The sequence below is a fragment of the Rhyacophila brunnea genome, unplaced genomic scaffold (genome assembly GCF_057557595.1).
Source record: "Rhyacophila brunnea isolate RB1 unplaced genomic scaffold, BYU_Rbru_1.0 scaffold_3, whole genome shotgun sequence".
Lineage (NCBI taxonomy): Eukaryota > Metazoa > Arthropoda > Insecta > Trichoptera > Rhyacophilidae > Rhyacophila > Rhyacophila brunnea.
The window spans coordinates 46261-68049 of NW_028232965.1; the positions used below are offsets into that span (position 1 = coordinate 46261).

The window sequence follows — 21789 nt, forward strand, 5'->3', positions numbered from 1 at the left end:
ACGGGTGTGCGCACAACAACTCACCAAAGATTCTTTGCAATCGGATTAATGGTATAGAAACGCATACGAATAGAAGAAGAAGAAGATGGTTTTACTAATTCAGCGACCATTGCGAGTATGCACACAACAACGCACCAAAGTTTCATCGCAATCGGATGAATGGTAGGTATAGGAACCAGACGAATAAAAGAAGATATAATGAAGCAGAAGAAGATAGTTTTTCTAATTCAGACACCTTCGCAGGTGTGCACACAACAACTCACCTAATTTTTAATCGCAATCGGATGAATATTATAGGAACGCATATGGGACAGACAGACAAACAAACATTCATTTTTATATATATAGATAATCAAAAAATATTACAACCTATCTATGCCTTTCTTGGTTTATTCTTGAAAACGGTTTCTTTTCTATTTATAGTATTCGTTGAATCGTAATGTAAACCACTATGCTAGTCTCCAACAATAACGACTGGAATACCAAATGATTTCAGTACCTACTGGTATCCACAATATTTAATCCCCATCGGGGATTCGGCCAGTACCGACTTCGAGTCGGTACCTAATCTTATAACCGTGAATTATCTTAAATTTAATAATTGATGATAATATTAAGATTTAGTTATTGGGTTTTTTGAAGTTATACTTCTTTAGGTGCATTTGGAAAATCAGATCAGAGTGTATATTTGGCGTGTGACATGTAACACATAATTTATTTTTTCACACAAAAAAACACACTCGATTGGATTCGAACAAACGATTGTTCGGTTATCAGCCGAACGCACAATCATTACGCCACAGAATGATACTGCGATAGTGACGATTATACAGTGTAACATTATTATAGTTTAGAATTGTTCCATTGCTAGGCAGAGAATTTATTATTGTCGGCCATTTGCAATTTTTTACGTAAACAAACGGTTAAAAGCCATAGTGGCAGTTGTTACTTTAAAAATAAAAACAACCATAAATAATTATATAATTTAGTAATATAAGTTAAGATTTATAGAAATAAACCAATGGCGCTTCAATAAGCGGGCCGTTTTCTGAAGAATCTAGGTTATCACAAGTTTTGTTTTTTTTTTTATTAATTTTATTCCTAATGGGCACTTCTGAATCGATTATAACCGCTGTATGGTAAAGATGAGTTTTGGTTCAATACAATAATTAAATTGCAAATAACATGTGCTATATGAGACACAGATTAATGGCGTACATTTTCTTTAACCTAATCTACTGTAATGAAACAAATTAATATGTTTTGTTATTTTTTATTTTGTTTCGCCAAAGAAGTATAACTTCAAACGCGCGTACATAAGTGCACACACCCATTTTTTCTATAATTTTAGTACTTATAAGACAGTAGAGTTATGATTATATTACATTCTATTGTAATATGATAAATAACATGGAATACAAACCCATCTCCAGTTGGTGTCAGATTATTTTTGTATGCTGTCGTAGCATGAACCATTCCAAATTCGGTTTGTAAAAATGAGTCTCGGGGAAAAAGGGAATTAGTTATGCTACCATCACATCCATTACAAAGTGGAAACGTAAAGTGACCGTGGCATGTTAATAAGTCAGATTTGATAAATAATTAAATAATAATCTACACACGTCAAAATTTTTTTTTTAAATATGCTGAATGTGTTGTCTCACTAATATTTTTTTTTTAAATTTTATATGGCATGAAAAGGTTGGAAACTACTAGGTACTCTAATTGAAAAATTGTTTGAGAGTATTTACAATAAATTTACTTATATTATATTTTTAAATTAATGTTAATGCATTACAACCAATCATTAATAATACACACGATGATGATAACATTTCAGGGTACGTTGTCAAGTCGTCCTTTAGCAATACGCTGGCTTTGCTTTTATATGCCTAGAGTTGATAGTACAATTACTTCATGGGAATACAATCCGAGGCTTGCGGTCTTCACCCTTTCGCTGTAATAAACAATGTTATCATATCAGTTATGTAGTTTTTTTTTAAGTCACGTCTATAATAATATAAATCATGCAGAAGTTTTTTTTTCTCACTAATGATAGTTACATTATTTTTTTATAAAGTCATGACATGGCATGAAAAGCACATTGTGTTTCCAAAAATATTATATCAAACTGAAACTTGCTTCAATGATTTTTATAGGGAACCACAGAAGGTTATTCATGAAAAAAGATTCAGCACCTGTGTGTTTCCTATATAACAGTACAACAAATTTAAACAATATGTATTTACGAGCAACTACATACATAAACATGTAGAATTGTAGATGGTCAAATGACTAATGATCAGCGTGGATTTCGATCTACTCGGTTATCCTGACATCAGTTATAAACCTTATGTCATAATATAACTACTGAATACATATCTCGTACACTGGACGTAAATTGTCAAGTAGATACTATTTATACAGATGTGTCAAAGACTTTTAACCGGATGGATCAAGATATTCTCATTAACAAAATGATGTGCAGTAGGTGGATTCATAATTTTTATCACCTTTTTCAGATGATCGCCGTGGATCAAATCTAGGTCCAATTATGTTCTTTATATTCATTAATAACATTGTGAATGTCATAAATGGAATCAAGTTTTTACACTTTGCGGACGATTTCAATTATTATATGCGCCAATATTCACTTGTATACCATATTTACTTATTTTTTGCCTTACCCTTTTTGGTGTTTCGCGTTAAGGCCAGTTGTGTAGACAATCATTTCCGAAGGTAAATTTCTAAATTGTTGTAGATTTACTAATATGTTATTTGGTGAGAGATTGGCAACACCTAGCACCATAGGCTCTCCGGGCAATGACCTGAAAATGAATTATTATTTTTATATTTATAGGTACCATAATTTTATATTGTCTCCAGAGCGTGTATCGAATCTTAATAAAGGTTGGCGGTGTTTAATATAGATATCACTATGTGGATTATGGATAAACATCCCGCCGTGGAAACAATTACATGGACTGGTTCTCAAAACCTGGGTGTTTGTGATTGTTTCACTTCTATTACTAAATATACTACTATTTCACTACACTGCTATCATTAGGCGTCTTGGGATCTTGGTATGGGATTGGGATGTTAGTGTGAAAATAATATTATATTATATGTATACCTCCGATATAATTATATAAGTAAGTATTGTTTTTTTCATTTTTTTTTTTTAATAATACTCGTATATTATAATATAGTGGAATGGTTTAATATTTGAAAATTAAAAATTATAAATTTAATGCGTAGAGTGCAAAGGATTGAATTTAAAAAACACGGAAACGGGATGGAAATGTTTACGCCAAATCATCAGATTATCTATATTATTATGCAATCTGTCAGAGCTGAAAATTGCACATAGGGTGAGTCTCGCAGAGCCTTTTTGAATTGGATTCATTATAAAATTTGGCAGCACTGCGTCGCCCGTGCCGCGCCGGCTCGGTTGGCTCCCTACCGATTAGCGATTCCAATAACACAATTATTTGCATCTAACTTTGCCATTTCACCTCCGATCGAGCTAAAATAAACGCCAATATTTTTTAAATGTACACATTCTAGCGACATTTTTATAAAAATGGGGGTTGCAACATTAACTTCTGTGTTTCGAGGGCCTATACGTGGGGTGCAACGGGTTAAATCTGAAATTCTAAACCCCGACCACGCGCTCCGGCTCGTCGGCCTCCGTCTACCCTCCAAATTTTGTCGAAATCCGACTTCGCGTGTGGATTTGTATAAAGAAAAACCGACGCCAGGATAGTACATACAAACATCCAAATATATTCTTCAATAATAATATAATAAAAGATTTTTAACTAATTCATAGTTTTAATATTTTTTATATATATTTTAAAAAACATCACTAAAAATATAAATAAAAATGATTTCAAGTTATACACATTTATATTTTTATAAAAATCGATGTTTTTTTAAATATTTTTACCTTTGCGGGCATGCGCACAACAACCCACCAAAGTTACGAAAAAGTGGTATAGTAATGCATATGAATAGAAGAAGAAGAAGATGGTTGTACTAATTCAGAAACCTTCGCGGGTGTGCGCAAAACAACTCACCAACGTTTCATTGCAATCAAATGAATGGTATAGGAACGCATACAAATAGAAGAAGAAGAAAATGGTTGTCCCAAATCAGAAAGCTTTGCGGGCGTGCGCACCACCACTGATCTAAATTTAAACGCAATTGGATCCATGGTTTAGGAACCCATACGAATAGAAGAAGAAGAATAAGATGGTTGTACTAATTCAGAAACCTTCACGGGCGTGCGCAAAATAACTCACCAAAGTTACATTGCAATCGGATGAATGGTATATGAACGCATACGAATAGAAGAAGAAGAAGATGGTTGTACTAATTCAAAAACCTTCGCGGGTGTGGGCACAACACTGACGAAAGTTTCATTGCAATCGGATGAATGGAATAGGAACCATACAAATAAAAGAACATAGAATGAAGTAGACGAAGTTGGTTTTTCTAATTCAGAAACTTTCACGGGTGTGCGCACAACAACTGACGAAAGTTTCATCGCAATCGGATGAATAGTATAGGAACCCGGGACAGACAGACAGACATTCATTTATATATATCTATATATAGATATATACTGAAATTCTAAACCCCAACCACGCACTCCGGCTCGTCGGCCTTCGTCTACCCTCCAAATTTTGTCGAAATCCGACTTAGCGTGTGGATATGTATAAAGAAAAACCGACGCGACGGTAGCCACATCCAATCTTGCAATCTTCAAATTATAGTATAGATATGTATACCTAAGTATATATTTCGATTTTGTTCATTTACCAATAAAAATATTCGAATGGGAATGGCTGGAGTAATATTCCACTCAATGCGAAATGTCTGGGGCCCACGGTTGTACTCTCCTACTGGGTGTTCAGTGCATGTCTCCACATTCTTTATGCGTACGTAAATAGTGGCATAAATAAACGAATGCGACGTTCATTCTTAAATGTTGCGACTTATTCATAGAATATGACCGAATTGAATGTGTACTTTCAAATGGCAGTGATTTTACTTGTGCGATCACCTTGATTAAGTTCACGCGTCTGATAGGATATATCATCTCATAACCGAAAACATCACTTTGATTTATTATGTATCATGTCAATGAAAAGTAATTATTCTCGAATAAGAATGCAATATTATATTACCTTAGAATCCCGATAACATCTGTGGCTAATACTTTCGTTTCTAGGTCGCCGTCTATTAGGACAGTCGTATTTCTTAGTGCCACCATATCCTTGTAAAACTGAAAATATAAATGTACACTTTATACATATTTTTTTACGACCAGCAAAAACATAAGGCAGACACCCTTGTAAATCATTTGCGTATATTCTGTAAAATCATAATTTCCTGTGTAGGTCCCGATCACGCCGAGTGAGGGGGTGGGGGTATTAGATAACCGCCAGTTACGCCACTTCCTAATTGACTATCGATTCGATTCAAATTCTACATAAAGCACGATATTTTAAAAAGATGGCATGAAACAAAATACTTGAAAAACGATTAAAGAAAATACTTTTCAATTAAAAAAATCAGCTAACTGATTGAGTATCTCTGATTTTTGTATAACCTCACGATATTTTTAGATCTGCTTTCACATTTCTATCTGAATCTCTTATGGTTAACACGACGTCATGTTAAACTGAAAAGAGCTAACTGACAAAAAAAAATATTGCATAGGACATTAAAATATGTAACTCATAGTAATGGTCCTTTGAGATAAATCAATCTACCTAGATCGTATTTTTTTACCGGACTTATATATACCTACATGTGACGACGTGATAATTTGCACTGAGAAATATATGTTGTTGGGGAATATTAATTATGAGTTTATGATGTCACATCCAAAAGGGAGGGGGGGGGGTGTGTAGGATGATGCGCTGGACCCCCCTGATGATGATGTAATGTCACGGTGATATCGTCTGCTGGCTTCTTTCGGGGACATGCTTATGTTGATTGACAACGCGGAATTATAGGCGAAAACGGCGTTTTATTGTTCGGAATACAGTTAGGTACAAAGTACTACAGCGTAGGAAATATTCAAAAATATTTTTTAAAAAAATAAATAAATTTAAAATGGCGGTGACGCCGGGAGCGCGACGCCACAGCCGACGTCCGCAGAGACCAAAAACTGAATGAATCAACCTTTTTGGAGTAGGTTAACTCAGGCAAGAATTAAAAATATTACCTACAAATTCTGTCACTGAAAAATGACAAAAGGACAGCCTTTACACCCTATGTACCTGGCTGGTAGGTACATTGGGTGTCATATTTCTGAGAATTTTTGCTAACCACAGAAATATTCAACCAGACCTTTTCCAGGTACATGCTTTGAAAGGGACTGCATTTGCTGGGATTAACATTACTGCACTAAATTACAGCTTGCTTGTATGTTTAAAATTGAATAAGTATAAAATTTATAATGATGCTAGGTTTTACTTTGCTTGCTTCTAGAATTAATGTAGGTATAAAGAAAATGCAGGATTTTACATACATTAAGGGCTAGAATGATTTCATTAAATTTTGTAGAACTTGCAAAAGGGTGACTATTAATTTTCATACATCTAAGCTTACGGGCTAGAAATTTGCCTCGCAGTTGATCTGTTCATGTTTGCATGAATCAGCCCAATGATGATTCAGGCCTCATGGCCTTGGATCCTCTTGGGATGCCATGGTTTAGGCGGTATCAATGACTTTACCCTAAAAAGTGATAATAGAACTTTGCTTATCGAAAAGGTTGTATAAAATAATAGTACCTACATGTTTATTGTGATTTTTGATTTAAGTACTATGAAACATAAATCGTCGCAGTATTAATAAAACTATAGTAATTATTAAAAGTACATGCTTACTCATCTAAATCAAATAGAATCAGATACTACAATGTCGGAGAATGCAAACGATGATATCAATCAATGGTAACAATTCAGACGACGATTATTTAGATTATTTAGACAAAGAATAAGAGACTAATTATTTTGATGATCCACATTTTTGGCCTAATTTTGTTGACGAAAGCACAAGAAGGATATTGACATATAGAAAAAACCTTGCCGATTATCTTACCCATTAAGAAATAGGTATGTTGAAAATGGCAAAACATACGAAAGAACTTGGTTAGTGTATTCTGTAAAAAAATATTTTGTCCATTTCTTTTGCCGTAAGTATAATATTTACCTATTTAATAATAAAAAGTCTGAGAATGGAATGGGATCATCAGTTGGCGAAAATGATTGGAAAACTTGTCACGTTCTACACAAACTACGAACATACTTACTAAGAAAAAAATATTTTTTTTATATTATACAATAATAGCAGAGTAAAAATTGCGAAAAAAATAATTATCCTTACCGTGTTTTGCTAAGTAATGGTACCGAAAAAATAGAATCACAGATTCTGGTGATCTGAGTATTCTGTTTATTGTGTTAGTAATATATCCACACAACAGTTTCCTTATGTATTAATTGGAGTCATGGTGGGGTGATTGAAAATACCGTTGAAAAAATAGAGGCTGCATTTTTTCTAGGGACGGCACTGTTGTTATACTATCCACAAGTCGTGGATAACCGGATAACCGGTTGTTTTAGAGATAAACCTACCTACCATAACCTAGATGAGATATTCCAATAAGTGAACTACTTACCGAATCGATGCCTAAATCAAGTACCTACACAACTAATTAAAGAATGGCGTGTCGGTTTTGTAAGTTACTAATTGCCGCCGTGCGTATTCTAGGTACACACTATACGTTTTTTTCGGTCCATGATAATTTTCACGTTTTTTTTAAATTTGTGATAGAGTCCTTAGGCGTAGACAGGGTTAACGGTTTTCCCAACCCGTTGGCTTATAGCTTTCGATCAAACATTCTGGGGCTGAGAAGCAGATGGCGGTAAGTCCACTTTTTTCGAAAATGATTATTTGATGCCAATTTTTAAATGAGACTAATATCTACGAGAAGCAGATTGCAACAAGTCCAAAAATATTATACTTTTGTGTAGTGAGTCCTCTACCCTGTAGAAGCAGAATGCAGCAGAGTGATATATCGCATTATGCTTCTAAAATGTGATATCGACTACAATATAATGAAAAATGTTTTTATATACAAAATATAAATCAAAAAGATACTCATATTTTGGATCACCATCTCGATTGAATTATGAAATGATATTTTGCCTTCATTCATTATTTCAATCGGCCAATGGGGGAATGAAATAGTGCTAATTTATTTTCATCATGTAAAATCTCAGTAGCAGAGTTAAGTTAGTCCAAATCTTATTTCGGAATCAATGCTATTTTATATAGAAAAATACACTTATTTTGATATGTAACATTTATAATGAAATACAAAATACCATCACTGGCTGTCACATTTGTTACTTACACTTTTGAAATGTTTAAAACTGCTCCCACTTTACACGCAAATTTCACTTTTGTGACTTACCGCCTTCTACTTTCTCAGCCCTAGAATATTAAAAACTTGACTAATATAATAATATTAAGTTATTGTTTTCGAACATCTTCAGTTGTTAAAATATGTTACATAATTATGTACATACCTTATAATGACTGTGAGGAGCTGCCAATTGTGCTTTCAGGTTAACTTGTTTATAGTTCTTGGCAACTGGTAGCCATGTGGTGTTCCCATCGGTGAAGCCAGCGAACTTAGAATCGTCCCAGTGGTAAGGGGTTCTGGCGGGGTCTCGTGACAGCACGTTATAATTAATAGGGTCGTCCGTGTTGCACGCAGCTGGGTCTTTGGTTTCTTCCCAGCTAACTTCTCCGTCCGTCATTGCGAGCTCCTCACCCTTCCGATTGGAATAGTTTAGTTACAATAATGATATGATTAGATCGTTACCTAGCATGCATATCGTGTTAATTCAAATTTCGTTGAATTTATGTAATAACTGGCTTTTTTTAAATAATTATCTAAGCCGCTTGAAACCTAATGGGCGGCATTTTGTAAATATAGTTATCCCCCTTAAGGGGCGGCTGAAGAGCTCCGTATTCAAATATAATTTAGTATGAAATCGACCTCGGCGTCGTACGCACGTTAATTTAAATCGATCTTTTGGCAAAAATCACTAATCATCGGAGATTTTATTTAAAAAAAAAACATTATTATTAGTATTATTACTATTGTCGACCTTCTACATTATTATTATTGTGGACAATCTTACATTATTATTTGATAAACACCACCTGCACGTGTCCGCTGATCAGAAAACAGGGCTGTCAAAATAATATAATATTTGTAAAATGTTAATTTCATCATAGTTTTTAATCAAACCTGTGCAAGTACATACTGATAACTTGGGTGGATATCGTGGCAAACATACTATTGATATATCTACGGGTATATTATTATTATAACCCAATTCAAATTGAACATAGGTTGATACTCAAATACTATTATAGTATCTTTATGATTTCGAGAAAATAATACGATGGAATATATTATATAATCCATTTTGGTTGCCAGTTTTTACTGCGATGAATCACTGTGTTCCTTACTGTCTTTTTTTATTCGTAGGTTTGTTTACTATGTACACCGAGAAATTTCCATTAATAATATCGGAAATGAGTTGGAATATAATGCAACCAAAACTGGAAAAATTCTATTATGGGTGTTTACTTTTTGAATTAGTTGACCCCAGAAAAACAGGTACATGCCACTACGTGAACCACAGTGGATATTATGCCGGGTCCAAATTGGCAACATGTTGCCGGCAACCTCGTTAAATTTTACGATAAGTATGATAATTATCGTAAAAATTTTTAAGCCATTATGATAATTATCGTAAAATTTATCGAGGTTGTCGCGCGACATTGTTTTGCGCCAGTGTGGACCCGGCATTAGATGCACAAAACTTAAATAAAATATATTATAAATTAAATTTAAAAAGTACAATATAATTAATTGCGTCGGCAGCCCTGTCAGACACTTTTTCTAGCATAGTCATTTTTTATATGCCCGCCAGTCCGATGGATTAATAAAAAAATAATGTGTCTAGTGACTGTATGTTAATAATTATTTTTAGGCACTCTTAATATAATATATAATTTCGCCCATTGGCTTTACCTACCACTTGTTTCACTAGTATAAAAGTGAAGTTGCGCAGGCAATAAAAAGTCACTTTCTTTTTATAGGCAGACAGTAAATTCTACGTTTTAAAAAATATGCATTAGAATTAAACAATACCTATTATTTTTAATATGTAGGTCCTAAACATTACAAATAAGCACTATTCATTAGTAATGTTTTTTGGATAGCACATGAAATAAAAATGTAGGTTAACATCCTTCGTATGTTTAGTTGTCGGACAATTTCAGGTTAAAAAGTTATTAATATATTATTAAGTTTATATCGTGGCCAACACATAATCAAAAAAGTTATCATATCCATCATATCAGTTGCAATACTTCCCACCAAAGAACTGATAAACATATTGAATTTAGTAACATTAAATGTTATTAGTAAATTTATTAGAAAATAAATTTTATTAGAAAGTACTATTTTTTGGTCACCCCATAGCTTCACTTCACAAGCTTCACTTGTAGGGAGTTTATTGAGACAAACATTGGCGGCAACCTTTTTATATTAACTAGTAGACCAGTTATTATGGACCACATGTAAAAAAATCATATTTTCAATTCTCAAGGCCGATTCTGTAGAGCGTCCTCTTAAGTTAAAAGAGTATAGAATTCTGTGCGTGATTCAAAATGAAAACAATGGAAAATTAATAATTGTCACCAAAACAATATAATATATCAACAAATATTACGTGTTAGTCTAGTCGCCAGCCCATACAAACTTAGCATGACATAGTATTGTCGGGGGACAAAGGTTTTTTTACTGGTTCTGACTCAGTTTTTAGAAGAGGTTATACCGAGAATATTATTACGATGTAGGTGCCTAATGAAGTATGTATGTCAAATCATTTACATGGATATGTGCCGCACACATAGCTGGTAGACGGGATAGTCGCTGGACAAATTGATACCCGAGGGTAGATATAATACCTACGGCTGATACGCCATCGAAAGCTGCGGCGGTTCGACGGAATTACGTGGCAGTGAATAACAGGGAACCGAGAAGAGTATATTAATATTGAAGAGGTTTTCATCTAGCAGTACATTGAAACAGATTGATGATAATACAATGAATCAACGAGGATTATTTGCTTTATTTTAGAAACACGGGTCGAAAAAACAAGAAAATAGGTAAATGTTAACATTAATTTCTCAAATCGTGGTAAAACCGTTAACTTACCAAAAATATGTACCTAGATCTAATTTAACGATCTTTATTTCATTTCAGAATAAAAAAAAATGTGGGGATAACGCCTAGACTAGTGAAACATTACCCAAAACCGTTTTTGGAGAGATGGCGTCGTTTGCCCAATCATGCCAAATTTGCACCCGACAACTTCATATTCAGCAGAAAAAACTGAAGAATCAATCAAAAAACCTTTGTCAACCGACCGTCACGTATTTATGCTGTACTTCTCTGGCTGAGGAAAGGTTCGATATATTGTACATTAATTTTCAAAACTTCACAGAACCATTTCTCAATTTGACAAAACATAAAACAATTACTCAGTCGCCTTTAGGCCCTCGGCTTTGTCTTGAGTTTATGGATAGTGAGGCTCCGATGATGACAACTATATGTACCTACATAAGTAATGCAACCGAAAGACGATTATGAATTAAAAGCGCAAATTAATTATCGACATATTATTAAGTAGGTACATAATATAATATTCACCTGATAGGTGAGTGCTACCCCGGGTAATATCAACGCGAGCATATTCATCGCGTCGGCTCTTTCGATTCCTTGCCTTGATGCCATTCGTTTGTTATCGTGATTTCCATTCTGCAAAAAAAGTAATCATTTAAATCTAAACCGGTTTTGTTCCTAATTTCTTTAACCTAGCACATAGTTGAGGGTTGCAATCCTGAAATAAAGAATCCCAGGGTTGCCCAAAATCCAAAAATACCGGTTTTCTGTTATGTAAAATATCGTTAACAATATTCCTTTTCGTCAGATCAAAGTTTGTTCATATGAATTAATACTGTGAGTAGCCAGTAGTATTTGTGAAGTCACAGTCACAGTCACGGGTCACTGTCATCAGTCGTGCTGAGCGCATTTTCATATTCGTGAAATCAATTTATACAAATTGAAAATAACAATACATTACTATTATTAGTTCGTGTAGGTACCATGTACGATCTAAAAAAGTACACTACGTCAAAAATACTATAATTACACATATCTGTACCATATTTATGTGCAAAAGCACTATAATTTTGTAATAGGTAGGTACATCACATGTATGGAGTACCCAGATTGTAATCTTTGATAAGTATAGACTTTTTTTGTATTATTTTCCCGAAAAACCAAATTTCTCACTGAACAGAAAAAAAATATCAGGGCCTCGCAGAAAATAGAAAAATGCGTTTTTTTATCCTGGAAAATGCAGTTTCCGAAAATAAAATCGATAGCGTCGGACATCATCATTATATTAGGGTATACTTCTGTGGTTCTCAGAACCCTCTCATATTAAACGATGAACCTGCTAAATCATAAGAAAACCATAATACTAAATGTGAAAATACAAATGGACTCTTTTCATCAGCATTATTAATTGGTTAGGTACCTACGTAGGTATTCATATTACAGACACATAACGGTTTGAATAATCCCGCGATCCTGAGATCGGGGTTGGAATGATAAAGAATCTGTGCGAGTCTGCAATCTTTAATCTATTGTCAAGCACTGCCTTAGGCAGGTTTATAAAATTAAAAGCTGAATCTGCTCACCACCCAGTTGGCCGTTTTCCCCACCGGCATGTAGGTTTCCCATTTATCGATTACAAATTTAATGTCTCTGGCGTCCGAGTCGTTATTTATTCCGTTCAAAGATTCAAAGTTGAACGGAAGATGAGCTCCTTCGACGGTCGCATTGCCGTAATATCGCATGACCCGTTTTATGTCTGCGTAGGCTTCCACCAGCATTACTCTAGGGAAGCCGTCCTTCTTTTCGTACTCGTCTAATACGGCCCTCCATTGATAAATCATATCATAAGTAGGCTCTCGGTTCGTGGTGTATACGTGGTCGTGGTAAGTGTAATCTTCGGGGTTCGCGCTGGCGTCGTTACTGCGAGGTTCGTCAGGATACTTTCCACCGAAGTCTTTGGGGTCGACTTCAAATAGAAACGGCACAGCGTCCACCCGGAATCCGTCGACGCCTTTCTCCAACCAAAAGCGAATAACGCTCTGAAACATAATAATATTATGTATTACCCCGGTACTGATTAATTGTTCTTCTTGTAAACAGAAAAAAACTCGTTGATATTTGTATTGGCGTCTGCAATATCTACATAAATAAATGCTAGATTTGTAAATATAGTTTAGATAATCTATCACCTATTTAAGCAAAAAACTTTACATGTTTGTTTGACATAAAATCTATCTTTTCTTATTGAAATCCGAACATTTTATATATCAATGATACCTACCCTTCGATTTCTGGGTTTTAAACTACCCACCTACCAATTTCAAATTACCTAGGTAGTTCAAAAAATATTTATTCGAGTAGGTGTGCTAAAAAAATCATGAAATCTTAAAAATACAATGATCGAACACCAATATAAGTGTTTCAGGCATAATAACCAAATTCATAACTGTCCCGTTGTTCCGTGTTAATATACTCGTAATATGTATAAACATTTACATGAGATTTCAGTATGATATACTTAGGTACTTACTTAATATCTTTTAAAAAATATATTCTTAGCCAAAAATATTATCACGTGTTATAAATGAACTTTACTGCGACAAACGATACCTAAATGTACCTAACATACAGTTTTAGTTTTTAGGTTACCACCGAGTAGTATTATTGGACCTTCTTTCTTCAGCGATTAGGATTTATTTTAGAGACCACAACAGGAGGAATTGGAAGAATATACGGTAAAATATATATCTTTCTTTTTTTCTTTCGACCATGTCCGATCCTAATAGGATCATGTAGGCCTCCACAGAGTTGGGGTTTGTATTAACAGATTTTATTTTTACGAGAAATGGATGTCAGCCACATGCTTAACCTACTAGGTCCATTCTCTAACTCAGGGGTTCCCAACCTTTTTGTACTCTAGAGCACATTCTAAAATATCGGTAAGGTGGCGGGCACCACCTATTTTTAATCGAAAAACTCCTTCCATAACTTCTCATTTTCCCATAATTTATTTTCTTATATTCATGATTTATTAATAAATAATAAACAAAAATGTTTCAAAATAATAAAACTATTATTCAAATTGCATACACAGATAAATGTATTTACAAAACTTAAACAAAAAAAGGATTAAGGATTTAAGCAAAATATCATTCTTAAGCTCCAAAATTTCTACATTCTATTTTTATTTCTACTACTACCACACAACAAACAGACGCATTTATTTTTCACATCAAAGAAACAATATGATTCCTCCCAGTCAGTGTTAAAATTATATGTTCGTTGTCTTTTACTCGGTCCACTCATTTTAGAACTATATAGAAGGAATATCAAAACTCCTAATTCGTGTTTCATCAGACGAAGATGTCTCCTAGCTAACTGTCGCGACCCAAACGGGGCAGCAATCGCAATCACAATGACAACAACGCGGTTCCAGGCGGGGAATTCTATTTGCACATCACTCCTTGTACACGCCGAAACCCCGAACTGAGCCGATGATCGCCGAAGCAATCGGGACGGTACGAGCACGTGACTACTGTCACGTGCTTCGGCGTTCATCGGCTCAGTTCGTGGCGTTCGTTCACTTCGGGTTTTCTGCGTGTGTCAGGCTAGCGTGAAAATTCTGTCTCTGTCGAATAGTGGCGGGCACATACGAATCGTTTCGCGGGCGCCATGGTGCCCGCGGGTACGGGGTTGGGAACCCCTGCAGTCTAACTAATACAAAAATTGAAAAACAATATGTGTACTTGCCAGACCCAGGATTCGAACCTGGGACCCTCGACACTATAGACCGGTGCTTTAGCCACGCGGCCATCGTGGGTGATAAATATAAATACCAAAAACAAATACATCTGAAACATATATATACAGAGCGCGATCGAACCCGCATCCACTAGATTTCTGCCAATGACCTTTATCAATTACGCCATCCATGTCTTATCTAAATACGACGAAATTAACTAACAACTATTTTTCGTTAATATTGGTGATCATTTTATGATCAAGTTATTAACAGTAGGTAAATATTTATATTAATTCGTAAACGGCGAATCACTCCAAATTGTTTTAACGTATGCACTTGCACATGCTAATAATTTTTAATTAAACTATTTTTTATTCAATGAATAACTAACAACATTTAATAGCATTCGTTTATTCAATATACCTAATCCTACGTCACTTGTAACACCTCAGAAAGTCAGAAATATACCTCCTTGATTTTATAGGAATACGGAATATGGAATACTTTGGTTCCGAGTTAGGGTCGGATTTACACCTGAAGGGGTCTAGACTAAAAGGTATTGAAGGGACCAAAAACGCGATTGATCAAAACGTATTTTAAAAAAATGGTGCTCAATGTTTCATTCACGCGTGAGTTCTCTGATCATTTTGTTTTTTCTATAATCATTAACCTTAATAAACATACGATTTACACTTAACAGCCTAGCTACATACGATTACATAATTATTGGTAATAGATACCTACTAGGTAGTAGTAGGTATAAAAAATCGGTGTGTGTACTTATGTACGCGCGTTAGAAGTCATACTTCTTTAGCGTAACAAAACAAAAACAAAGCTTGTGATAGCCTAGATTATTCGACTAGCTCTTAATTATCTTGTTAACGCGTTCGCTGCTGAAGAGATAATGAGATTTTAATTGCCCCCTTTAAAATGCACGTTAATTACATCGATCGGCCGCCTGGTCATTACGCACCGTGTGCGTCTTCCGCGTCCAAAGTATTAAATAACACACTCAAGAAAAAGTGCCGCTTATTGGAGCGCCGTTGGTTTATTTCTATACAATTAACTTATATTACTAAATTATATAATTATTTCTCGTTGTTTTTATGTTTAAAGTAACAACTGTCACTCTGACGTTTAATCGTTAGTTTACGTAAGGAATTGCAAATGGCCGACAATAATAAATTCGTTTATATACAGCTGACTGATTCGCAGCTAACCTCATACTGTCGCGCACTTTCGTAACGGTGTGCGCGCGCAGCTCTCAATTTCACTCTCTACCAAACGCCCCAAAAGAAGTATAACTTCAATAATTAATTGTATTACGACACTTTCAATGCGAGATTGATGAAATATTGATAAATGGTAGAATATAAGTAGAATAAATTAAACAAACCTTCATTTCTTCGACAACTCGTGGGTTTCGATAATTGAGATCAGGTTGGCCGATTACAAATTGATGCAAATAATATTGTCCTCTGATGTGATTATATTCCCAGGCGCTTTTGCGAAAAACGCTGACCTTAAATTTTATTAAAACTTTCATTAGCGAACATAATATGTAAGTACATTTTTAACGTTTTAACGTAGATACCTAGTTAAACGCGGTTGGAAAATATATCTTTCAACCACGATTAAGACAAATGGATCCTATTATGCCTTATAAATGGTACTATTGTACGATTATTTTCACAATTTAAAATGCAATAGGTACATTATCTAGTAAGTTTTCTAGTAACTCGGGGCTACATACATGTCCATATTTAATTATATGTATGTCTCTACATGGAGTAAACAATACTGTAATGCGAAAAATTATGGCATTCGAAACCACTTTCTGTACAACATTTATTTATTAAAAATCCTTCGACTTCTATCAGTATGTAATATCTCCCAACCGTTTTCAACATAATTTTTAAATAAGATGGAATACCAAAGTATCCACTAGTTTGAATTCCTCGAATGATACAGAAAGTCTTACCCAATTATTCGGTGATAAAGTTTTCCCGGGGTTATTGGGATCCGGTTTACCATCGGCCCACACAAAATAATCTTCATATCCCTTCGTTCTATTTGCAGACAAGTTGAACCAGTCACTTTCGTTACTGCTGTGGTTCGGTACAAAGTCCAATATTACTTTAATGCCTGTTAAATAAAATAAGAGGCATTTTTACACACAACTACTGGCAGTAGCTGTTGATGGGTAAGTGCTTACAGCGGTGGTCTGTGAGTCTTGAAAGTGGGGATGCATCCTACTTTGAAAATCTTTGTGAATATTTAAAAAAAAAAATCAAAATAACAATAGTAAAAAACTACTAAAGGGTGTTTTTTAGAGGTTTGCTTTTCGAATTGGCAACACTTTTTCCAGTGACAGCCAATTTGACAGCTGACAGCTGATTTGTGCTCAGTTTGGTTTACCATTTCACCATAAATGGACTTACTCCAGAACAACGCTTGCGAAAATCGTGGTTCAGTTCGCGAAACTTACCGTGTGCTACATACATTTTACTGTCGACATAATAATCGTCCACCCGAGCAAGTATTTTGTATAATCATGGATCGTTTTCGCACTACTCATACCTACACTAATTTTAATTGATAATACGCATCCGCAGAGACATCGTACAGTGCGCACCGAAGAAGCTGTTGCTGCTGTGTACCATAGTATTGAGGAGGATCCGAATGAGTCGATTCACCATTGTGCACAGCAATTGGACTTGTGTGCATCCACTTTATTGACTTTATGGAAGATTTTGGACAAAGACCTTGGTTTACGAGCTTACAATAACCAGCTCGTGCTAGAATTGAAGCCACTTGACCATCGTGTGCGTCGTACGTTCAGTGAATGGGCCGAAAACAAGATTGCTCTTGATCCTCATTTTAACCACAAAATTTTGTTCAGCGATGAGGCTCATTTTTGGTTGAATGACTACTCAATAAGCAATATTGCCCTATTTTTAGTGAAAAAAATCCACAAGCCATTATTGAGACACCGTTAAATCCACAAAAAATTACTGTTTGGTGTGCTTTATGGGCTGGTGGAATCATTTGTCCATATTTTTTCAAAAATGATGCCGACCAGAACGTTACAGTCAATGAAGAACACTATAGATCCATGATTACTGACTTTTTTGTTCCCCAAATGAATGGCAAGACGGCGCAACATGCCATACAGCGTGCGCCAATATCAATAATTATTTATTGAAGGAGACATTCGATAAGCGCATAATTTCGCGTTATGGACTTGTGAATTGGCCTCCAAGATAGGACTAGAAATGGACCTGAGCGCACCAGACCGCTGTTCCGGTTCATAAAATCCCTAATTATCCCTTATTATAATAACTATTATCGCTCCGTGTTGTGGAAAAAATATTTCGACTGTTTGATCTAGATAGGCCAAATTATCAAAAATCTAACACAGTTATATTTATAAACAATACATTATTATTAGATAACTATGTTAATATTTTTGAAAATTATCCGAGCGCTCCGGTTCGTAAAATTTTCTATTTCAAGCTCTACTCCAAGATCGTGTGATTTGACACCTTTGGATTATTTTCTGCGGGGATATGTGAAGTCGCTAGTCTATGCTGATAAACCAGAGACTTGGGAATTCGTATAAATGTTATTGTTTATTTGATTTTAATGTGTTCAATTAATAGACCGGCATACATTTTTGGAGTGCATAAAAAAATGAGAGTGGAATTGTGAGAAGTCAAGAATGTTAATTTAGATAGATTTTAAATTATTATTGTGCTACCTATCAAATAATAAGATCATTTCTTTCTGGTTTTAAGAACAGTGTTAAAAATGACGATTGTTTGTCATACTCGTTCATCGAGACATTAAAAATATATTTTTTATTAATTAATTAACGTAAATAATGAATTAATTAGTATGTCGAAAAAATTATTCTTAGGTTAACGGGGTATAATTTTTGAGACGATCGTATAAATAAATTATTAGCAATAAAAATCTCTCGGGAGCATGAATAAGTAAAATATAGTATGTGTATCTGTCGATCCGATTAAGCATAGTTTGTCAAAAATTAATTACTTATTGTTAATTGTCGCAAAAAGGTATGTGATTTTTTTTCCAATCGAGCGCGTGGTAAATAAAGTCGCGTGTCGAATCGAAAACCTATTGGGAAACTATCAAAAATCACCGTATCCGAATGGAAATTTCTCATACATACTACGGTGTTAGAAAAAAGAATATCAAGAGAGAGGATTTTTTGGACCTATCGGACACGACAAATAAGGCACACAATCGCTCGCCAAAACGGAAAAAACCGTAGGATAATAAAAGTAAGATGTTATAATAACATAATTACAAAGAATATGAATTGCTCACCCATCTTCTTGGCTTCTGCCATAAGCTTCTCAAAGTCTTGCATCGTGCCATACTCTGGTTGGATTTGTTTGAAATCAGCAATATCGTATCCGAAATCATACATGGGTGATTTGTATATAGGTGACAGCCAAATAGCGCCGATGCCGGCGTCTTTCACGTGCCATAGACTTTGTGTAATACCTGTACAGAATAAACGGCATACGATAATGAATGACCACGAACATCACCGTCACTCAAATCCAAAGAATCAACACACTAAAAGCTAAATCCACTCAACCCGAGTATAGGTACATAAACGGACTCGTATAATATATTCTGGAAGAATCATGTGGGAAAGAGCCAGGTACCCCGAAATTTTAAAGAGTAGGTATCGAAAGAAAATATAAAATGATTACCATTTAGATCACCGATCCCATCACCATTCGTGTCTTTTAAAGATCTTGGATATATTTGATAGACAACAGTTTTTTGCCACCATTTCTTTTCAGCGGCGGCGATGGCGATGGCGAGGGCCGCAGCCAGCACTACTAAAACGCACAGCAGTCTCCCCATTGTGAATGAAACAATCGGCAAACCGAAGCATTATATAATATGTACCATTTTGTTTTTTATAGCTTTCTAATCATTCGATTGACTTTGATAACACTTCTATCAAGGCAGTGTTAACGTTATCATTGATATTCATGTGGTGCAACACGATTTTCTGAAATTCGCATTCAAACGGGAGTTACTACAATCCTTCCTGGGTGAGTGGCAATTTTTATTTCCAAAAATATAATCTTTTTCTAATGTTTGAGACTTTCACGGTTGTTTGTTATCGTATTTATAGATTTTTGGGCTTTCACCGAGTGTACTTCTTACTTTTTTCCTCGACGTTTCAGGCACATTGCAGGGGGCATTCTCAAGAGATTTAATATTATGATGAGGTGTGGCGTATGTGTATGAATGCGAATTGGCACGAAATGTCGAGGAAAGAAGGAAGTACACGCGGTGAAAACCCAAAAATTTGTAAATACGATAATCTTTTTCGCGTGTAATAATTAGTCCTCCAGGTCTGATGTTGCATATCAGATCAGGAGAAGTAGCGCCCCATGGTCAATGGCGGCCGGTGATTTTTTAAATTGCAATTTTTGAAGATGCGCTGGAAAACCTACTTGAAAAATGAGATTTTTTCGGTGTTATTTTTGAATTTATAAAGTTTTTTTATAAGTTCTTTTATTAGTCTCATCGACGTTCGGAAAAATATGTGTATATTTTATACTTAATAATTAAAAAATTTACGACTTATGTCTTTTTTGGTTTATTCTTAAAAAAAGGCTTCTGTTCTCTTTAAAGTATTCGTTGAATCGTAATGTGAACCACTACAACAATAGCATCTGGAATATATTATAATGATTTCAGTACCTACTGATATCCACTATATTTAATACCCATCGGGGATTCTGTCAGTACCAACTTGGAGTAATCTTATAACTTAAATTTAGTAAAGTATGTCATTGTGAAAAGTGTTAACTACAGTCATGGGTTAGTTGTTAGTTGGTCCGCAACGCACTACAGTATTCATCCAGTGCTCCTAGCGCATGACATAGATTTTTCTCGAACTCGTCAAAATGAGCCTAATGGGTCGCAAGTTGCAATTGCTGGATCATCTGTATTTATAGGAAATGACTGCTTCCTCGGATATCGGCTGCTATTATGTCAGTTACCAGCACGCTTCTTTACGGTAAACCAGTGACGTCCCTAGATAAAATGCCGACCCTAGCCAGCGCCAAAATGCCACCTCATTTTCTTATACAGTATTTTTATCATCCATTCATGAGTCCAGCATCTAAGAAATGTGTTGTATGGATACATTACTAACAAAATATCTATTCGTATATAATAACTAATTATTCGCAAATCTCCACGTGTCGTTTCTGGTCGCCAAGGACGTCGAAGGGCAACGGAAGTAAACGAGAAGAATAGAATAGAAATAGAATAGAAAAAAGATATCGCGAACCCAATAAAACCAGTGAGTTGATTTTTTTTAATGGAAAGATATTTTCGTTATTACTTTATTACACCCAGCGTTGGACTATCACGCCGTGGGTCTCAGGTTCGAATCCTGGGTCTGGCAAGTACACATATTGTTTTTCAATTTGTGTGTGAGTCAGGGTATGGACCTAATAGGTTGAGCAAGTGGCTGACATCCGTTTCTCGTAAAAAACAAAAATCTGTTAATACAAACCTCTACTCTGTGGAGGCTCATATGATCCTATTAGGATCGGACATGATCGGAAAAAAAAGTTTAGGTAGCTATTTATATATATTTCAAATAATTCTCCTCGATTTGCCGCCCTTCGAGTAACTGCCGCCCCAAGCGACGTCACTGCGGTAAACCGTTTTGCTCGACACTCCATCGACTGTA

At 35.1% G+C, this 21789-nt stretch overlaps 1 protein-coding gene across 1 annotated transcript; it reads right to left on the reverse strand.

The window, feature by feature from the left end:
• Window positions 1-1884: 1884 nt before the first annotated feature.
• On the reverse strand, window positions 1885-19934 carry LOC147067707 (maltase A1-like). The gene is made up of 10 exons (XM_085952414.1): window positions 19778-19934; window positions 19383-19562; window positions 17011-17174; window positions 16426-16551; window positions 12871-13326; window positions 11816-11923; window positions 8607-8855; window positions 5193-5290; window positions 2688-2828; window positions 1885-1957 (listed from the first exon to the last, which is right to left on the reverse strand). Exons 1-10 carry the CDS (start codon window positions 19932-19934, stop codon window positions 1885-1887), a joined length of 1752 nt encoding a protein of 583 aa, XP_085808540.1.
• Between the last annotated feature and the right edge of the window lie 1855 nt (window positions 19935-21789).

What these genes read in the sequence shown, in the direction of transcription:
- LOC147067707 (XM_085952414.1), bottom strand. Translation starts at nt 19,934, where the DNA reads ATGGGGAGACTGCTGTGCGTTTTAGTAGTGCTGGCTGCGGCCCTCGCC. An exon ending in GGAAAACGGCCAACTGGGTG is followed by an intron (nt 11,924 to 12,870) that starts GTGAGCAGATTC and finishes CTTTTTTTGCAG; the next exon opens with AATGGAAATCACGATAACAA. An exon ending in GATGTTATCGGGATTCTAAG is followed by an intron (nt 2,829 to 5,192) that starts GTAATATAATAT and finishes ATTCATTTTCAG; the next exon opens with GTCATTGCCCGGAGAGCCTA.